This window comes from Neofelis nebulosa, chromosome 5 (assembly GCF_028018385.1).
Source record: "Neofelis nebulosa isolate mNeoNeb1 chromosome 5, mNeoNeb1.pri, whole genome shotgun sequence".
Classification (NCBI taxonomy): Eukaryota; Metazoa; Chordata; class Mammalia; order Carnivora; family Felidae; genus Neofelis; species Neofelis nebulosa.
The window spans coordinates 64,597,571-64,617,891 of NC_080786.1; the positions used below are offsets into that span (position 1 = coordinate 64,597,571).

Here is a 20,321-nt window from a genome sequence, read left to right on the forward strand (position 1 = left end):
GTATGGTGGCAAAATAAAATAAATAGAATTGGTTTTCTTCCCTAAATATAAGACAGTGTTGTGACAACCCGGGGACCTCTGTATAACAAGCAGCCGCATGAATACCTGTTGACCTTGCAGCATCTGTGTCCTTAGCTTTAAAGCAGAAATGACACTTGTCCTGCTTCCTTCCCAGGATTGTGGTGAAGGATCGTAGAAGAAGATACATGAAGGGTCCTTGTGAAGTGCCTTATAAATCCCACTTATTATCAAAGTAACTATTATAAAGAAATAAAAGTAAATAATGAAAGTACTCTTATTTTTCATTATCTATGCATCTGAAGTTGTGATGTCCTCATTTGAACATTGCTTTGGACAATTTAACGAGAATAAGTGATTGATCTCAGTTAAACGTTTGTGTGCTACCTCTTGTGAAGAGAGTTTCACAATGATTATGGATATGTCACCAAAGACAACTGTGGAGGAAAATAAAAGCTGTTACTTACGTTTTGCTTTTAACTGCCCAAGGATGGAATTTTCTCCTCTGCACATGGTTCTGAACACATGGAAAGGAAAGAAATAATTACAGAGGTTTCAAAGGAACCAATCCCAACTGCAGTATCTGTGAAGTATAGTCCTAACCCAAGCAAAAACAGAACGAGTGCTTTTAAGAGAAGATGCTACATGGACTTTTAGGAAGCTATAAAACCACCTGGATATCACTTTTGTAATGGTACTGCTGGGACAGGTTGTTTTGAGGCAAGTAAATGGAAAAGTCATAAAACTGACATTAGATTTCAGAAAGAGATTCTATTTTCAAAAGATGGGCTATGAATGAACTTTCTCTCTTAGAAAATTTGGTGACAGCTAAGATAAATTTAGAATAACTCAATAGATGAGAACACTTACAGACTCACGTTACTTTCAGAGGTAAAAAGGGCAAACACTTAGCAGAATAATTTCTGAGTTAAAGAAACTATACACCTTGGCTGTCTCTGCAAAGTCGGCAAACGCCTTGAAAGTGAAAAATATAGTTGCAGATAACTGACTCCGCTAATGACTTTGTTTTTCACAACTCTAATAGTCAATGAATTATAAAGACTGACAAAACAAAAAATTCTATGCTCCATCTGCTTGTTCTGTAGAAGTAATTAAAAATATAGTTATCCCTGGGAAATACTGATATTCTTAAAGATGATGCCAGCAAATAGAGATGTTTTTGCATAATAAAAGGTTAGAATTTTAGCTGCTGAACAAAAGCCAAGCATGTTATTTCATTCAGCTGGTTCAAACCCAGGAAAAGTCATAGAAAATAATTACAACTGACAATATTCCAAAAATAATATTAGAATGGCAAATGAAGTGGATAAAATCCAATTAAACATTATGTCAGTGCCTTAAATACTTGAAAAGCTTTGTTTGTCATGTTATAAATCAGGTAATATTAGAAATAGGCAAATCTTCAATCAAAGTGTATATCCCAAAGCATAGTTAAAGTTCTCTCTTACTGTAACCAGGCAAAATTACCCCAGAAGAAACAAAAAAAATCTTTACTTGAAATCCTGGTTGATAGAAATAACTCAGTCAGTAAGAAACAAGAGGATTAAAAAAAATCACCACAGTGGTGACCACAATTGTGCCTAGAGGACCCTCAGATCCTGCAGGGGGTATTATGGGGGAGAGCAGCAGGAAGGCATGTAAGCCCCTATCCCTAATTTGACCAAGCTCCTGAGACCTTATCTGCTTTACACACTGGGGGTTTTGAGCCAGGCCTCATTGTCTCCTCCCTCAGAAGGGAGGGTTTGATCAGAAAGGTGGGAAATTACAGGTGGTTCTGAAAAACAAGGGATATTAAAAGAAAACATCCAGGTTCCCGTCCTTGCTTTGACTTCATACAACTGTGATGCTCAGCAGGGTTCTTTTGTATCTTAGGTCCCAGAGCTTGTAACTGGGTGCTGGGATTCATGCCCAGGCCTGTTCACTTACCTCTTCACTCCCATTCTCTTTTCCAACTACGTGACCAAGACAGAATGTTAGGGGTGCCTTCCCATCACTTTCTATACTACCTCTCTGTCTGCTCACCAGACATACCTCTTAACCCTCTTCATATCGCTCTACTGGCCAAGTCTGAAGCTTCACGGGTCTTTTTCAAGTGAATATGGCAATTCTGCTTTTTAGAATATCGAGAATAGGATTTAATACTTTCCTTAAAAGTTTAACAAAGATGTGGTAGAGAAAATAGAATTAAAATTCCAGAAGATAGGAAAGAACCTTCATACTTCATTTTCTGTCAAAGTCTACCATTCCCAAGCTTGGTGAAAAAACTTGCTACCTAAAGAACCATAAACAAACACATGGAAATTTAATTTTTTTCTTCAAATAATATGGAAAGCTCAATAACTCTCTGGTGGCTTAAAGATAATTTTTAAATCAATATTATACATATGCCTATACATATATAATACATATATATATAAATATATATATAAAGTCTTTGTCTCCATTTATAAGATCTATGTATATGTACATCTTGTGTATAGGCAATGAGTATAAAAGACAGCTTTATATTTTAGTTCTTTTTATATTTGCCATGTGTCCCAGGCCTGCCATTTATGATTTTAGGCTCTATTTGAATTTTATCAACTAGTAAACAGGCCAAGATTCAAAAGTAAAATAAAGTGTTCATCTGTTCAACACTCCCTGAATAGATGTGGGGAAATATTTCCATTCCTTTCACCAGCTTACACGCGTGACTGATAGAAAGCTGAAAACAGACGACTTTAGAACTTTGGCACCTGTAGTTGAAGTGCATTATTGCCTGCAGAGCATTTCCTCCACCCGTTGAAATGTCTCCTTCAAATCCTGGCAGCAGCGGTATCACAACATACACCCGGTATCTCTGGTTTTCCCTACAAAAGTCAGATGCAGAGCGATTCACCAAAAAATGATATAGCTAGGCAGTTCACATGGTTTTAGAGATTGAGCTAATGGCTTCCTACAATACATTCTATCACATTTCGGGGCTTGGAAGGTGCCGTTGGATTGGAGGCCAGAAGCTGTTATCCAGGTAACAATTCATAACAACCCAAAAAAATCATCTGAACTTGGCAGTAGAGTGGGAAGTCTACTCTTTCTAAAGCATAATTTTTCCTAGGACAAAATCCACTGAAAGCAACCCATGTGTGGACCCACGGAAGGTGGGGTGGGGCTTGCAACAAAGTTTTGAAAAAGATATCATCGTAATAATTTTATGTATGACAAGTCGTGTCATCATTGTTTAGAAACTCTGATTCAGCTCTGAAAACTGGCTCTGCTGCAAAATGTTATCCTGCGCCCTTCAAGAATCCTGAGTGACTGATGATTTTAAATCCTCTGCATATATAACGCATCATTTCTTGGCCGACTGTTCCAACTGATTTGAGGCCAGCCTTTGAAAGAATAGTCTTTCAGTAGCCTTTGCTACTCCATAATGTAACAAATAAAAGAAGGAAGTGGGGCTACTTAGACTCCATTCAGAAAGTACAAAATTTGGAGAATCATGTTCAAACAGGTATCACTATTTGGAGGCAAAGCCGTTAAAGTCCTTGCCTCCATTTATGGGATACGGAGGAAGAAGTGGAAGCTGGAAATGATTGTGGTATCTGTTGTGGTCGAAAAATCTTGTCCATAGATCTGAGACATCCATATTCACACAAAGGTGCTGCTATTTAAACTTCTCTTAATACTTAATTTCCAAGGTTCATTTTCTTCAAAACAACTACATTTTTCTTTCATGTGAGTATTACTACCACTCTTTGAGGGGTCGAATGTCATTACAATGTCTCCAAACGCCAATGTAGGTATTGTATGCCCGTGAAAGGTGAAGTTCAGGGCAGAAGTGATAGCCAACACAATGGAGTCTGTGGGCCCCTGAGCTTAACCGCAGCGCTGAGGACCAAGGCATCACAAGTAGGTTGTTGCAATGGCACGGATTAATCACTAGATGGCAAACATAGTTTGAGTTGGAAAAAATGAATTTTAAAGAATGTAAACTCCTCAAGCTCTCTGCCCGATAAGGGTAAGAGGCTCACAGCCTTAAATGGTAAATGAGATAGTGGGAAACAACAGAAAACATACCTAAGCCATTTCCCCCATCACCAGCTTTTAAAAGTCCAAATGAGTTAAACCAGACAGTTAAAAACTGACACTATCTGGCCTCAACTGCCTTTCCAGAATCGCCTTCCATTGGATCCTCACAGACCCATTGTCCAGTGCCAGACCACTGCCCTTTGCTCAGAGGTGCACCTCCCTACTAAGGAAGGTTGGCTCATCCGCTTTCTGAGTCAGGAATACCCTTTCTGCCCACAGAATCCCACTTCTCCCTCCAAGGCAGCTAAAAGGCACTTTCCTTGGTCAAGTCATCCTGAATCTTCCAGTCAAAGCTGGTTTGCTCCTGCCTCTGGACTCCCAAGGCACACGGCACAGATGTCTATTCAGCTTTTGTCTGTTCAGCCTTTTTGCTTTACACGATAGTGACACAGGGATCTGCTGCCTAGGCTATGTGATAAGCTCTTTTGAAACACAGGATGTACGTCCACATATCTTTCTATTTGGGGCAGTGCCCCACAGAGGATCCCTGCACATGTTATGCACTCAGTACTCTATGCTTTGGGAGACTAGGGTCGGGTTGGAAGAATGTTTGTTTCTGGGAAGCCTCGGGTACAGAAGAGATCAAGCTGCGAAACTCACAGTAAGTTTCTCTTTAAATTACATGTTATATATATTTAGCATGATAAAAATTCAAATAACACAAAATTAGCCATTTTAACCATTTTTAAGTATACCATACAGTGATAGTAATGATTGTCACATGTTGTGCAACCATCACGATTCTATTTCTAAAACTTTGTCATGACTCTAAACAGAAACTGTGATTGTTAAGCAATAACTCCCACATTTTCCCTCCCTGAAAACCCCTGATAACCTCCAATCTACTTTCTGTCTCTATGAATTTGCCATTCTAGATGTTTCCTCTAGGGGGAATCATACAATATTTGTCCTTTCATGTATGAGTTATTTCACTTAGCATAAGGTCCTCAAGATTGTCAGAATTTCCTTCCTTCTTGTGGCTGAATAATCTTGCATTGGATATGCAATGCACATTTTGTTTATCCAGGCATCTGTTGATGGGCACCGGGGTTGTTTCCACCTTTAGGCTATTGTGAATCATGTTGCAGTGAACACAGGTATATAGATCTCAGTCCCTGTTTTCAGTTCTTCTGAAATATCCCCAGGAATGGCATTGCCCAGTCATGTGGTTATTTTATGCTTAACTTTTTGAGGAATCATCAAATAAATGATATTTCCACTGGGTAACACATGCTCATAGTACAAAATAGAAGAGGTAGAAGATCCTATGATGGAAAAAAAATTCTCTTTCTCTCCATTGTCCCCAGGTGTTGTTTCTCCTCCCTGAGGGCAACTCCTACTGACTTCCATGTTCTTTCAGAAATAGTCTATGAATTTATAAGCAAGTATATGTATTTTTCTTCTATTCAAATGCTAGACTACTATAAACACTTTTCTGAATGTTATTTTTATTTATATATCTGTACATAGAGATTTGTCCGTTTTTTAATTATAGTGATACAGTATTCCCCGTACATCTTTCCCATAATATTTAAAGCAGCTCTCTATTGGTGGGCATTTAAATTGTTTCCAATTTTTTTTATTATTTCAAAGTATCTATTTTGCTATGTCTTCTGACTCCCATAAATCATTTTTCACATTTGTGAAACATATCACTTAGGAGTGGGATTGCTGGTCTTGAACATCATGGGTTTGTGACTCTGTTTGTAAACATGGTTCCCTTTTATCATTGTGTTTTATTAAGGGCAGAGAAGACCTCAAAATGGAGATCTCATATCATACCCATATCAATTAGAGATTTCAGTAGGATACTGAGAAATGTCCTATAAAACTCTTTATCTTCAGATAAAATATTCTTGCCAATTTAGTTTGTGAGAATCAGAAGGTACACATTTTCTTGTTCTTAGGACTCTCTTAGCTCCCTATCTGGGTCTTTGCCTTTTTCCAATGCAGTAGTTCTTCAATTTCCTGAATGATGAAACGTTTAAACTATGTTCAGCAAGTTAGGAGAAATGACTTAGATTTTCACTGTTGTAGAAAAAAGGGGCTCTTGAATTTCAAACCATAAAATCGTGGCTAAGTTTAAGCCAATGAAGAGAAAATTCTACTCGATATTATGTCCACTCTCCTTCCTGGATCCAATCCCCAGAAGGCAATAGTTCTCAGCTGCCAGGGAAACACTGCATCCTCATAAAGTTGGGGTGGTGCAAAGGATAGGCATCAGGTTAGGGCAAGAACCTGAGCCCCTAATGGGCAGAATTACTTATGATCTTAAAAACAAGGTAAGAGCTAGTGGGCTCCCAGCCATCATGTATGAAGCAATCATTTCATCCACTTCAGTTCAGAATAATTTTATAAAATTGTATTCTTGGGCTTTTGGTTAAAATAAGTTTTCTTTCAAAACTCACAAACTCTTACAGCAGTGCTATGTATATCTGAAAATTGGAAATCAATGTCCAATAATGGGGGGGTGGTTAACTAAATTATGTTATAGCCACTCAAAGAGTGAACATTTTGCAACCACTAAAAATGACCACCATCATGACTTAATAGCAAAATACTTCAGTACTGTGTTAAAATGGCCCGAATGCAAAGTTACGATTACAAGACAATTATAGGTGTGCAGGCTGATATCATGAAATAGGAAATAACTTGTCCCTTAAATGCATTACCTTTCCCCCACCCTGTGACTACAGATATGAAGCAGGTACTGCCCCCAGGATGGCACTCTCACAAAGGAAACAGGACACAAGATATCGACTTCTATTGACCAGGTAGAGATCCTTTGAGCTCAGCCAAGAGTATACAGAAATAAGGGTGATGGTATCCTGCCCTTCACCCTTAAGCAGAATTCCAGGGAGAACTGGATAGACCTCATCACCTGTCAGCAGGATAGGGGAGCCATGAGGATCTGAGTGTGAAATATAATCTTGCTTCTCAGAGAACCCCAGAGAAAGGTCCACCAGCCCACATGATGTGGCAGCAACAGAGGAGCAGAGGAAAGGCAGATCTGAAAGGAGAAGGTGGAGGCCCCTATGTCACGGTCAGCAGGCTCCAGAATGGGCCCAAGGCACATCGACACTGAGGGCTGGAAGCCTCTTCCCAAAGATCTAGGACCCCTTACCATCCATACCAAGGGTGGGGTGTGTCGGGGCAGAGAGGGGAGGAGAGGCCAGGAAACACCTGACTGATGGTGTATGGAGCAGAAGTAGCAAGGAATCACTGAATTTGTCCACATTTATCAGGATGTGACTAAACTAAATTTAGTTCTATCGTGTGGAAATGGGATTTGAAACCAAAATCCAGGTGAGCTACAGAAAAAGGAAATAAATCACAACTCAACAGAAAATATATGTATGTTAATATGGACAAAAAGGAAATAGGTAAAAAGTGAATTTTTAGGGTGGTGAGAGTGTGAGACCTTTAATATTTTCCATTTTTGTGATTGCTGTAATGTTGCCTGCACCTTTAAAATCAGAGTGCTAATTCACCATGTATATGGTCATGGCGCTCCTCTACATTTCCCTCCTTGTTCTTCTCAGGAAAAACCCCCTCCCTCCTTCATCCCCACTTCCCTCCTCACCACAGAGGGCCATCGGCAGAAGTAGGGTTGCCTGGAGCGGGGTATCAGGATCTGTAAGAAGGCCCCTAAGGAGCTCGTCATGCTTCTCCAGTGATGAGATGCTTTGCTTTTTGAGAATTTGGAATTTATAGATCATATTTCATTGCTATAAACTTCAACAGCTGGTATAAATCCTATCATTGTAGATTTTGCAGCAGTGAATGCTGCCAGAACTAAGGACTGTGCTCGGGGCGTAGTATTTTTGTGGAGAGAACATTATACTGTAGTGGCATTGGTTATGTGACAACTGGATCCATAGCCTTCTCTGTGGTTTGGGACATAAACCATTTTATTGTGTGTTTGGCAAATCTTATAAAGCGCAGTAGCCCTTTCCAGGCTTTAGTTTTCTTATCTGTAAATGAGGCAGCTGGCTAAAATCGCTGCTGGTCCACTAGAAATGCTGGCCCTATTTAGCAGTGACTTTGCATATTACGTGTTCAACTTTACAGATTATGGCATAATACATATTGTGCACACACACACATATCATTATTTTCATTGCTTATCTTTTGGAAACAAAAGCTTTTAACTGTAAGGACGTTGAAGGTTAGCCCAGCACGTCTGACTAAGACTTCACTCTCAACTTGATAAGCTTTGTCAGGCAGGTCCTTCAGTTGCCCCCAAATAAGATCCTACAAAATGATTGCTGGCCTCTGCCCTGTGCTAATCTTTACATCTCTCTATCTTCTGAGATTGCCATTTATATAATTCTTGGAATCAAATAAAAGCAGTTAAATAATCTAAATCAAATGTTCTCCTGCCATGATTTACTGTCATCTCTGCCCCAGTGTAACCTCTCCTCCAGGTATTTTACAAAGCTTGGAGGTTAGCCTACAAGAAAAAAAAAATGTGAAACCAGCCATCGGCATACTTATTCTACATGGTTTGTGTTCTTTTTATTAGAACCACAGTTTAAATTTCTTTAAGACAGTGCTTCTGAAACATACCCAGCATGGTACACAAATTCTAGGACATGGTAATTGTAGGAGGCAGACTTTTCTTTAAGCCAAATAACTTTTCATCTATCATGCAATTACGTAAAAAAAAAAAAAATTAAACGTTCATCTGATTTCTTTATTTTTAAAATAAAGTTTCTCTCATAGATTTCTGGGAGGCTTAGTACTCGAACATTTCTACTTCCCTTGAAATGAGGGAAGCTTTGTAGCTGAGTGGTGGAGAGTACAAGGTAAAGTTCCTAGAGACACAGTCTCAGTCTCTGTTCCACTCATCGACAGCTGTGTGATGGATTCACGCGGGTTACCTCACTTCACTGGGCTCCACTGCCTCATCTGTAGAATGGGAAAGCTTACACATCCACTTCATAAGGTAGGTGTGTGAATTAAATGAAGCAATGCATGTAAAGTACCTCCGATGTAGAGAGACTCAAGAATTACTGGGTAACATCGTTAATTCAATCTACAACCACTGATTTCTTTTTTTTTTTTTTTTTTTTAATTTATTTTTTAATATATGAAATTTACTGTCAAATTGGTTTCCATACAACACCCAGTGCTCATCCCAAAAGGTGCCCTCCTCAATACCCATCACCCACCCTGCCTTCCCTCCCACCCCCCATCAACCCTCAGTTTGTTCTCAGTTTTTAACAGTCTCTTATGCTTTGGCTCTCTCCCACTCTAACCTCTTTTTTTTTTTTTTCCCTTCCCCTCCCCCATGGGTTTCTGTTACGTTTCTCAGGATCCACATAAGAGTGAAACCATATGGTATCTGTCTTTCTCTGTATGGCTTATTTCACTTAGCATCACACTCTCCAGTTCCATCCACGTACAACCACTGATTTCAATGAGAAAGCCTGCACGCCTTCAAAGAGTAATAAAGAAATAGTACCTAAAATTAAAACAAAGCAGAGCTGAATTCATGTTATGCTACTGAGTGCCTTATTTTATATCTGGGGGAGGAAGTTTATTGCGTCAATAATGAAGCACCAGAGGTAGAAAACCAAAGTAAAGCTTACCTGTCCAGCAGTTGCTATCTAACAATTTAAAATAAGTCACTTTAAACATCTCTTTAATTAAAACATTTCTGTTTCTACCATAAATAGTATTTCTGAAACAGCTGATTTGAATATAGTGCTTCTAGATCCTTGTTCAACTGTACGGTGAGCTAGCATATTTCCAGAAGATGAATTTCCTGGAAATAATGTAAGAGTTTCTTCCACAAATTGATGTGCTATGGTTTTCAAAGCTGGGCAGAACAGGTATTGTTTTCTTTGTTAGTGAAAAGAACAGAGCGTCCGAAAGGTAAACGGACATGCTCAAAAGGTCACATACCTGGAGACAACAGAGTTGAAAAGAAGCCAAGTCCCAAGACATCTGGTCCCCAAATAATTTCAGATTCCCCAGAGGAACATTTTCCATACCACTCACTCATGGGCAAACTGTAAGCACTATCTGGCACTACTCTACAGTTAGAGGAAGCATGAAGAATTTGAACAGTTTTCAAAATTGGGTATTTTTCAATGTAGTGTAAAATTGTATCTCTCACTGCAGTTTAATATGAAAATGCTGAGGCGTTAAATCCATTGCCTGTCTTCACTGTATGTATCAACTCTGTTGATAACTGTGCAAAATGCACTCCCTCGCTTCCTGTTTGTCAAGGCAGCAGGATTATGCATGTCAAGTTTCCGTAAGCAAAACGGTTTCATCCTCAGAAACAATTCATTCAGGGCACGTAAAATTTCTACCTGGATCAGTCAGTTCCAGCTCTTTCTCTTGGCTTCTTCAAATATGGCATAAACCCGTTGACTTTAGACAACGGATAATGATTTCTTCTCCCTGACCTCCAGTCAGATTTGAGTTGTTAAAGACGGGCTTCCAGCGGGTTGGGAGCCAAGACAGTTTTACTAATTAGAGCAGATCTTTTGATTTCTGCAGAGATTCCCATAGCTACTCTCAGTTCACCATGGAATGAGCAATGTTCTGAGGCTCTAGGTCATGGATCAGAGCGTGAAAGCTTTGTAAAAACCTATTTCTGCAAAGAATTATGGCTGTTGAGAAGGAACCAGGAGGAAGTGAGGAAAGCAGAGAACTCACAACAGGGAATTGGTGTTCCCTGGAGTCCAGCACTGGCAGAAAAATAAAGTCTCAGCTCAGTTGAGGGAGTTGGCAATTCAAAGACTCTGATCTTTCCAGGGTGGGAGGGACCTGGAAGAGAGCCTGTGTTCCTTGGTCAGGCCTGGCTGAATGCTGACTGTCATTTCCCTCCATCTGCTTTGTGCTTTATTCTATTCTTTTTCCAACAGCCAAAATTATACTTGTTGCTAGGCATGTGACCTTGGCAGGGTAGTTCGGAGTCTCAGAAGAGTGGAGCACAGAGAAGTCAATGAAGGAAGAAAGGGGGTGAACTTGGGCATGGTACACCATGGCCCTCAGTGAAAGCAGGGAGCCCCATTGCAGGCAGGCTGCAAGATGAGCCTTTTAATCCCACCCCTCCCTTTCCTAAGAATACAAGGTTACAGACTTGAAATTATTAAATGAAAATATATTCTATAGCTACAATGAACACAGGAGATGAACAATAATGTGGAGATACAGAGAAGGGGGGAAATGTAAAATATATTTCCAGGATACATATGAATAGCCACGAAAAATTTTATGTGCAACATCCATACCCTTTAAAATGTGACTGTCAAAGAAAGGGAGACCACTGAGACATCAGAGCTAAATAACACACAGTTAATATGCAATTCAACGGACTCACTGCTCGTTTTCTACAGAGTAGGCTTGAAATTGCATCTTTAACGTGCTCTGTGAACTTCCAAGTGTGAGATACAATCTGCAGCAGATGCTACCCTACAATGCTCTCTCACTACAGATCCCCATTCCTTTCAGAAGCAGCTCATAGGATCACTGGGAAATAGTCAATCAGAAAATAACTGCAAGTTCTTTACAGTCCTGAAATACTGTGATTTTAGAAGAAGTCCAGATTTGTAAAGACAAATTAATACGGTAAAGAAAAATGTTCTTTCGGGCTCCCAAAGCCTTTGAAAACAAATCTTGTAGGTACTTATTAACACATGTACTGTAGGGAACTAATAACTCAGATGAGTGAAGCTGAGATTCAGCCCAGTCTCCTTATTAACTGATCACTGTTACAATATTCACCACTCACTGCTCGGCCCAGTGAGCTCATTTGTCAACTTAATGGATTTCTGCGACTTATATCAATTTCATGAAAAAAAATATTTTTCTCTTTTGTCAAATGCGCTTTATAGATAAAGCGGATACTCCTGCATCAATGAAATGCAAGAGTTAACAGAATAATTTAATTTTGTAAATTAGACATAAATTGACCCACAGAATTGAGAGACTGGCATGATGCAAGAAATCTTGGTGTATGCGGTTACGTTTAACTGTAAACAAGCCGATTTTAAGTTATCTCAGAAACAGATGCCACAGTAACTTTCTTAAAAAAAAAAAAAAAAGTATATGAGAAGGCAAAAGATAGAAGTCACCTGTAAAAGCACAGATCATCAATGTTTATGCTGGCTATACGTGCTGTTCTAGGTGAGTACTGAGCCGTCTTGACTTTGCCCTGGAGTTACCTGTGGACCATTATGAAATACAAGTGCCTGGGCCCCACTCCAGGAAATTCTGACCCAGCAAGTCTGGATGGAGTCCAGCTCCCTAGATTTTTGTAAAAGTCAAATGGTGATTTTGACGTGTAGTAAATGGCGAGATCTACGGTATACCTTGCAGGATGTGGTGGGTACTGTGGTGTGCTGCCTAAATGCCCTCACCATGGGCTCAAGACAGCACTCCCTTATCATGGAGAGTGCTGGCTGCTGACTACTCACTCACAGTGAAGTCCTTCTCCGGGATTTGCACTCCTTGGTCAAAGGGACCTGCCTCACCTAAGGTCATGTTCCTCGAGTGGGCCTGTACCTGATGACTGGTTTAATGGGAAGAGGGGACATAAAGGCCCAACCCACTTAGGTGGCAACCCTTTAGGGGTCTCAAATCTATCTGGCAATGAACTGAAGTTACGTGGTATGGGAGAAGGCACTGGCTTGGCAGTCCAAAGACTTGAGCTTAAAGCCATGTTTGCCTATTGTTGTTAGTGGCTTAGTCCAGCCACATCACCTCTTGAATCTTAGTTTTTAACTCTACAAATGGGGACGGCAACAACAATAACAACAACAAGACTATATGATCTACTTTGAAGAGTATTTGTGAAGATTCAGTAACAGTATAAATATAAACCATAAATCATATAAAATACTGGTAGTTACAGTTATCAAATGTTCTTAGATCTAAAAACCCCCACATACTATGTTTAAAAAGAGGATATTAAAGTACCATGTTATGCTCAAAGTACAAAAATGTTTGAATTCCCAAATGTGTATGTACTTACCATTCTCTACTGCCTGTGTTTAATGAGTTGAAATAATAAAATGTAATGGTATTGTTTGTCTGTGTATTTTGCTGCTTCTACACAGAATTAAAATCAGCCGTAAAAAGAAGCAGTCTGGGAGCCAAGACAATTCAGTGGGGAAAGAACAGTCTTTTCAACAAACGGCCCCTGGAACAAGTGAATATTCCTGTGCAAAAGAACGAAGTTGGACCCCTACCTCACATCATGTATGAAAAGTAACTCAAAATGAATCAAAGACCTAAGTGTAAGGGCTAAAATTACAAAATCCTCAGAAGAAGAGAGGTGTTAAGTCTTCATGGTCTTGGATTAGGCAGTGATTTTGTAGCCCTGGCACCAAAGCAGAAGTGACAAAAGAAAAAACAGATCAACTAGACTTTATCAAAATGAAAAACTTGTGTTTCAAAAGGTAGTATGAAAAAAAAAAAAAAGGTAGTATGAAGAAAGTAGAAAAGAAAACAGCCTGAATAGGAGAAAATACTTGCAAATCATAAATCTGATAGGACACTTGTATCTAGAATACATAAGAGAACTCCCACAACTCAACAATAAAAAGACAACCTAATTAAAAAATGGCCAAGAAATCTGAATATCTATTTATCCAGAGATAATACACGGAATGGCCAACAAACAAACAAAAATACTCAACATCATTCATTAGTCATTAGGTAAATTCAAACCAAACCCACAATGAGATGTCATTTCACACCTATTAAGATGGTTATAATAAAAAACAGAGAGGATAGTAATTACTGGCAGTGATACAGACATTGGAGCCCTCATACACTATGGAAACATAAAATGGTGTAGCTGTTTTTGAAAATATTCTGGCAGTTTCTCAAAATGTTCAGCATAGAATTTCCATATAACCCTGCAATTCTACCCCTAGAATAATAAAGATATATCTGCATAAAAACTAATACACGATGTTTATAGCGGCATTAATCACAATTGCCAAACAGTGGAAACATCCCAAATGGATAAATAGAATGTGGTATATCCAGAAAATGGAATATTACCTGGCAATAAATATAAATGAAATACTGATAACATTCTATAACATAGATGAGTCTTGGAAACATTAAATTAAGTGAAAGAAGTCAGTCACAAAGACCATATACTATATGATTCCATTTAATATGAAATGCCCAGACCAGGCAAATCTATAGGGAAAGAAAATAGTTCAGTGGTTGCAAAGGGATAAGATAAGGGGAATTAGGTAGCGACTGCTAATAAATAAAGGGTTTCTTTCTGGGGTGATGAAATGTTCTAAAACTAAGTATACTAAAAGTATACTAAAAATCACTGAATTGTACACTTTAAGTGGGTGGATTGTGTGGTCATACCTTAAAACACTGCTATTTTAAAAATAATCCCATGAGCTGAAGAAATAGGACAGAGGGTAGCCAGAATTTAAATATAACTCATGGAAAAATATGATGACTATTTTGCTTTGATTTTTAAGTGAACACAGTAACTGTCTGCCATTAAATAAATCAAATCACAAGTCTAATGGCGTGGGAAAGAGACTGGCCAGGAAAAAATGACTGTGCCCTGGAAGAATTCAGATTCCTTCAAAAATGGACTCAAAATTCTCAGCCACTGAAATCAGACTGAAGGAACCAATAACCTACTGCTAGCTGACCCCAATTTATGCCTGCTAGGAAAAGACAGTATTTTAAAATGGGCTTTCAAAAGTCATTTTAGTAGTAAATGCAAGAATCATTTGCAGTAACCACTTTTACCAAAATGCCAAAATGTTACCTGTGAGCTTTCAGGATCCTCTGAGCAATGGCATCACCTATCTTGTTGAACACAACTTTGTCATCAGCACAACTTATGAAAAACTGGTTCTACGAGAAATAGAGTGATCCTATAAGTCATTCTTATCTTAGTAAAAAAATAAAAAAAATAAAAAAATAAAAAAATATATATATATATGGACAGTGTGCTATATTACGAACACTACATTGATATTACAAAAAATTTTTTCACATAGCAGACATGTTCTTATTACTAAAATCATTTAGAAAAGTAAATGACGCTGAGAATAAGAGAAGCCTCTTCTCAACTCTGGGTCTCATGCACGCCTATGTAACACCACATCTAATACCTTAGTCAAATGGGAGGCTGCACTAGTATTTCATCATGTGAATTCTTTGTCACTTACATTTTGAGAAAGGGAGGAACATTCCAAATTTAATCAATAGGGATATTAGGTTTACAGATATATGTATTGTGCAAATGCTCACGATTTAAAATCCTATATTGGTAAGCATTCTGTTTCGTGCTAAGTTTACCTTTCTAGCAGGGTAGACGGCAGAATCCTGGTCTAATTTTCTCCATCCATCCTCTATTATCTCCTAGTATCTTCTCTTGCCTTGTCTCATTTGTTTGGCTCTCATTATTTCCGAACATCTATTTTAAGTAGCTTCAAATCTCTTTCACAAGTACGTTTCATATATATAAATAAACCAATAAAACGGAAAAAATATTTTTCCTTTTTGCTTAAGTAATCTATACTATTCATTTACCTATAAAATACTCTTTAAAATTTTTACTAAAAAACTAGGGCAAGACATTATCATCATATTGGTATAAAAGATTTAGTTGCTGCATAAAGGGGATGTTAGTAATTAGGTACAAATATTATCACCACTACATATTTATATACACTGTTGTAATATATTTGTGATTTATAAGTCTAATCATCACAAAGTAATCTTTGCTAATCATCTTAAAGAGACATATAAGCAATGACTCAAGCTATGGTTATCATCCCTTTGCAACATCATCACTTTTACTAGTTTACGTGTTTTTATACTTAAGTACAGAAGTCTGTAAACTGCCTCCATAAGACAAACTTACTAGAAGACATTGTGCGGGAATTCATTTGAGAATCCGTTTCCCCTTACAGCATCAAATAAAAATTTCAGCGGCAACCAAACCATGTTTGTTTTTTTGAATTCATATTACAGAGAGGCTCAGCATTCCTCAGCTGTAAACATGGCCACATGCCATGGCCTGTTCTTCCTTTTTGGGGAGAGCAGGGTAAATGCCAACCACTTACCTCTGCTAGAGGTGTTCATTACAAGGTTTGTGTCCACAGCCATGTGCATCCACATGGCACTACTGACCTCATTTAAGACTGTGGTAGCATTAATAAGAAAGGCTGACTTAATGCTACTAAAAAGAGATAAAGCAAAAGGATTCTGGGTAATGGATGAGGCAGCCATTAATATCTTATATTGTTATGGTATAATTGTTGAAATTAATAGTACTAATTGTATTAGTATTAATACAAAGCTCCAGACTTTGATATTCAGAGTCCTTTTTTTGTTGCATAGTCCCATCCAGAATACTGTATTGCATTTGGCCTGCTAATATTTGTAATCAACTTCTCTTTCTCCAGGACTATGAAATAAATAGAGGTCTAATTCTCTCCTACTCACCCTTAGTGAGTAGTCACTGCATGGAAGGCAGAGGCCCAGACTCAATGGGAAGGAATATAGGGTTAGGATGATTTTCTCCAGGAAACTCATCTCCCTCCACATATTACAAAAGAAAAAAAAAGTTCAATGGGAAAGACAAGACTAAAATAAAGACAAAAGATGTGCTCTGACTTACTTTTACATTATCGTGACTTTTTTTTTTCAGGATTTTCTACATGCTCTGAGCTAGCTTTATATCTACTTTGAAGTTGAGTTAAGGTTCCCAATCTAAACCCAGTGTCTCTAGATTTTCTCCTATTCTCTGAACACAAACTCTGGCATCTGACAAAATTTTTAAATGGTTCATAGAGGACTGAAGAAAGTGGTACATGCTTTCAATATTCTCACATCTTCCTTTTCTATGTTCCTTTCCTTATACTCTCCCTATTCCAATATCGCCAAACCAGAGGCATCCAGTGGTCTCCATTTTTCCAAATTACCCTTGTATGTGCTCTCCTGAAGCAGCACACGCCTTACACTTGGACCCTCCAACTCAAGACAAGTAAAAAATGTACTCATCCATGTTATGGTATTTCTGGCTAATAATTTCATAGTGAGTTGATACATTTTGGGGGACTTGGGGGACTCCTATTAGAGTCCTGAGTTAATGAAAACACAAAGTGAATGTCAGGTATGCTGGGGAGGTAAAAATTCAGGTTACCTGAATTCATATCTCAACATAGGCTGATTAATGTAGCAGATCCTGAGTTTGGGGACCCTGTGGTGTCTGTGAGCTATTTATGGGAAGGCAGGTTGTCCTACTAGTTTACATGAGCAGGACTTACCTCTATGTAGATATAGTGCTTGCTGTTCTCTATCACATGGATATAAGCAGTATGGATGGACTCTTCATGGTACTTTATACCAGCCGACCAATCAGCAGCAGAGCGGAGCAACTGTAAGGCAGCAATCAGAAATGAGTAAACAATTGAGATGACACCAGATGTGTTAATACAATGAAATCAATCCTTTCTCTTCTACACAACCGAATGATTGTGTGTGAGTGGCGTGGGTGTCATGTGTGGGCCAAGTAGAGTAGATGGGTGGGAAACTGGTCCTTGGACATAATCCATAAGGAAGGAGCCCAGCTAGAAATCAAATCCTGAAAATATCCTCCTCCACCCAGAATTATTTTGTCAACACTGCAAACAACAAAGTGTGGTTTCTACCAAGAGTCTTTCAAAAGTAGCTCTTTTGGGGGCTATGAGTAGGGTGACCATTGGTATTCTTTTTCCATGATGGTTCCACAATTACTATTTATTAATAGTACCACCGTTACTCTCCAAAGCGTCCTGGTTTGAGTCATGTGATATAGTCACCCTAGATCTGACATGATAATGTGCTGATTCCTTTTTCCCCAAATAGTGCTCAGATTAATACCTTTTAAAATGCCAATAGATTCATTTAGATATATAATCTTGACTGCAGCTTTAATCGGCTGTCTGATTCTTGGTGTGCTTCTTCATTGTTCATCTTTCTCAGTCCTACTGTCTCCCTCTATTCAGACACTCACTTGCTCTCACCTGGATTACATCAAGAGCTTCCAGCTCAGGTGCCTGAGTATGTGTTAAGTACGCTGATACCTAGTGGGATCAGCTAGTTCAAAGCTTAGCCCAACCACTTTGTAGCTTTGATCCTGGTCAAGTTTCTCAACCTCCTGGTGCCTCATATTTCTGTTTTATTAAGTTGAATATCTATTTTATAGGATTGTGGAGAGGATGAAATGAATCTCTGAGAAGTGTGCAGGAGGCCTGTTACCTAGCATATGGTATTGCTATTATTAATTAGAACGTTAGAGGATGCATTTGAGCTCTGGCAGATCATGTCAGAGACGCTGGACAGTACACTGGGGCTGTGCACAGGAGGGTGGTCTGGAGGACATGCAAACCTGCAGCACTAAGAACCACTGTTGGTCACTTTTCCAGCATTCTAACTATGACTGCAGTACAATGTTAGGCATACAGTAGGTGCTCAATAAATATTATGTTGAGCATACAGTAGGTGCTCAATAAATATGTTAAGCATACAGTAGGTGCCCAGTAAATAGATACTTATTACTACTTCCTTGAGCAGTAGCATGACATTGCAGAAGAATCACTACTTCCTCCTCCTGATTTGAAATGAATATTGAAACTGTCTCTCATGAGGTCAACTGAAATTGAAAAAAAAAGAATGGCTCCACATTATTAGGAATGTATAAAGCAATCTAGTACATAATTGGTTTTATGTCTGTTATATATAAAAGTTGGTAAAATTCTTGATCTAATCAATAGCTTTAAAAATTACCTCTATAACACTAAATTCAAACTAGTACTTACTAACATCATCGATTATGTTATCCTCAAAATGTTATTCCTTTATTTACTATGAGGTATTTATTACAAAATAGTTTTCCTCGAAACATGTACTTAATTTTATCAGATGAATACGTACAGTTGGAAAATTTAATTGTGGACAGCAACAGGCAAATATCTCAAAAGAAAACTCATAATGGGGACACCTGGGTGGCTCAGTCGGTGAAGCGTCCCACTCTTGATTTCAGCTCAGGTCATGATCTCATGGTTCGTGAGTTCAAGCCCTGCAAAGGCTCTGCACTGGCAGTGGAACCTGGCTTGGAATTCTCTCTCTCTCTCTCCCTGTCTCTCTCCCCTGCCCACTTGCTCTCTCTCTTTCTCTCTTTAAAAAAAAAAAAAAACAAAAACTCCTAAGGAAAATTTAAATAAATATGATCCACACGGGGAAAATACCTTGATTCATAATCTCTAAGGAACTGCATTATTGTCCCTCAGTATAAATAACACAGTGTTGAACAAATAGAAGTTTCCATTGTGAGTCCACTCAAACTTATGTTGAATTTTGTTGCTAAGGGGCATAGCCCTGAAAATGCAGGCTACCTTGACAAGATTCTTAAGCTACACATAATGATTTGATTCTATATAACTCTGGGAACAATGTATGAAATTACAGAGTATACTGGACAGATAGGAAATCTGGAGATCTGTGTTACACCTCTGCCCTTACTAGCTTTTTCCCCTTGAGCAAGTCATTTTAATATCAGGGAGACTCAGTTTCCTCCACTGTACAACTGAGATATGAGATATCTCTCTCTGTCTCTCTGTCTCTCTCTCTCTCTCCCTTCCTCCCTTCCTCCCATCGCCACACCCACAGCTACTGGGTAAAAAAATAAATGGCATAACAAACACAAAAAGAAGCAGGTATGTGGCACATAGTATTTATTTGATGTATGGGATTTCTACCTCTAAAAACTTCCAGGCAAAATTTATATACCATCCTTGGTGGTAACTTCTCAGTCTTCCCCTCAAATCCTGAAACCTTATACTTTTCTTTCCTTTCTCACTCTCAAAATTTGCCCTGATTCAAAGATTTAACAAACCATTAACATAAGATATAAATTGGGAGTGCCAAATAGGGTTCAAGTCTAATTAAAGTGGCTTCCTGGACGATTATGCTGGAAAGAGTCTCCCTTGGAACCAGACACACTGGGGAGGGAAGCTAAGGTTGATGGCCAGTGGCTGCCACGAAGGCAATGTATGCAGGCCATCTTTCCTGTGAAAGTAATCGTAAATGTTCATGGAGGCCTTTAAATGTTTAAAATCAACATATTTGTTTTTTGTAATGTTCATTTCTTTTTGAGAGGGGGTGCCAAGAGAGGAAGGGGGACAGAGGATCTAAGGCAGGTCCACACTGACAGC

General features: G+C 38.7%; 1 protein-coding gene and 1 long non-coding RNA gene across 9 annotated transcripts in view; both read right to left on the reverse strand.

Annotated features, from left to right (window-relative positions):
• Positions 1–20,321, reverse strand: part of PLD1 (phospholipase D1) — a 207,662-nt gene that overhangs the window by 40,804 nt on the left and 146,537 nt on the right. For all 8 annotated transcript variants that reach the window (XM_058732391.1, XM_058732392.1, XM_058732393.1 and 5 more), the window contains 4 exons: positions 17,394–17,504; positions 14,882–14,970; positions 2,775–2,888; positions 486–535 (listed from right to left, as the gene is read on the reverse strand). In XM_058732391.1, the coding sequence (XP_058588374.1) occupies positions 486–535; positions 2,775–2,888; positions 14,882–14,970; positions 17,394–17,504 (364 nt within the window). The remainder of the gene's footprint in view (positions 1–485; positions 536–2,774; positions 2,889–14,881; positions 14,971–17,393; positions 17,505–20,321) is intronic.
• Positions 5,856–14,875, reverse strand: LOC131513050 (uncharacterized). Its single transcript, XR_009262436.1, has 2 exons — positions 9,512–14,875; positions 5,856–9,145 (listed from the first exon to the last, which is right to left on the reverse strand). It is a non-coding gene; the product is annotated as an uncharacterized LOC131513050 (long non-coding RNA).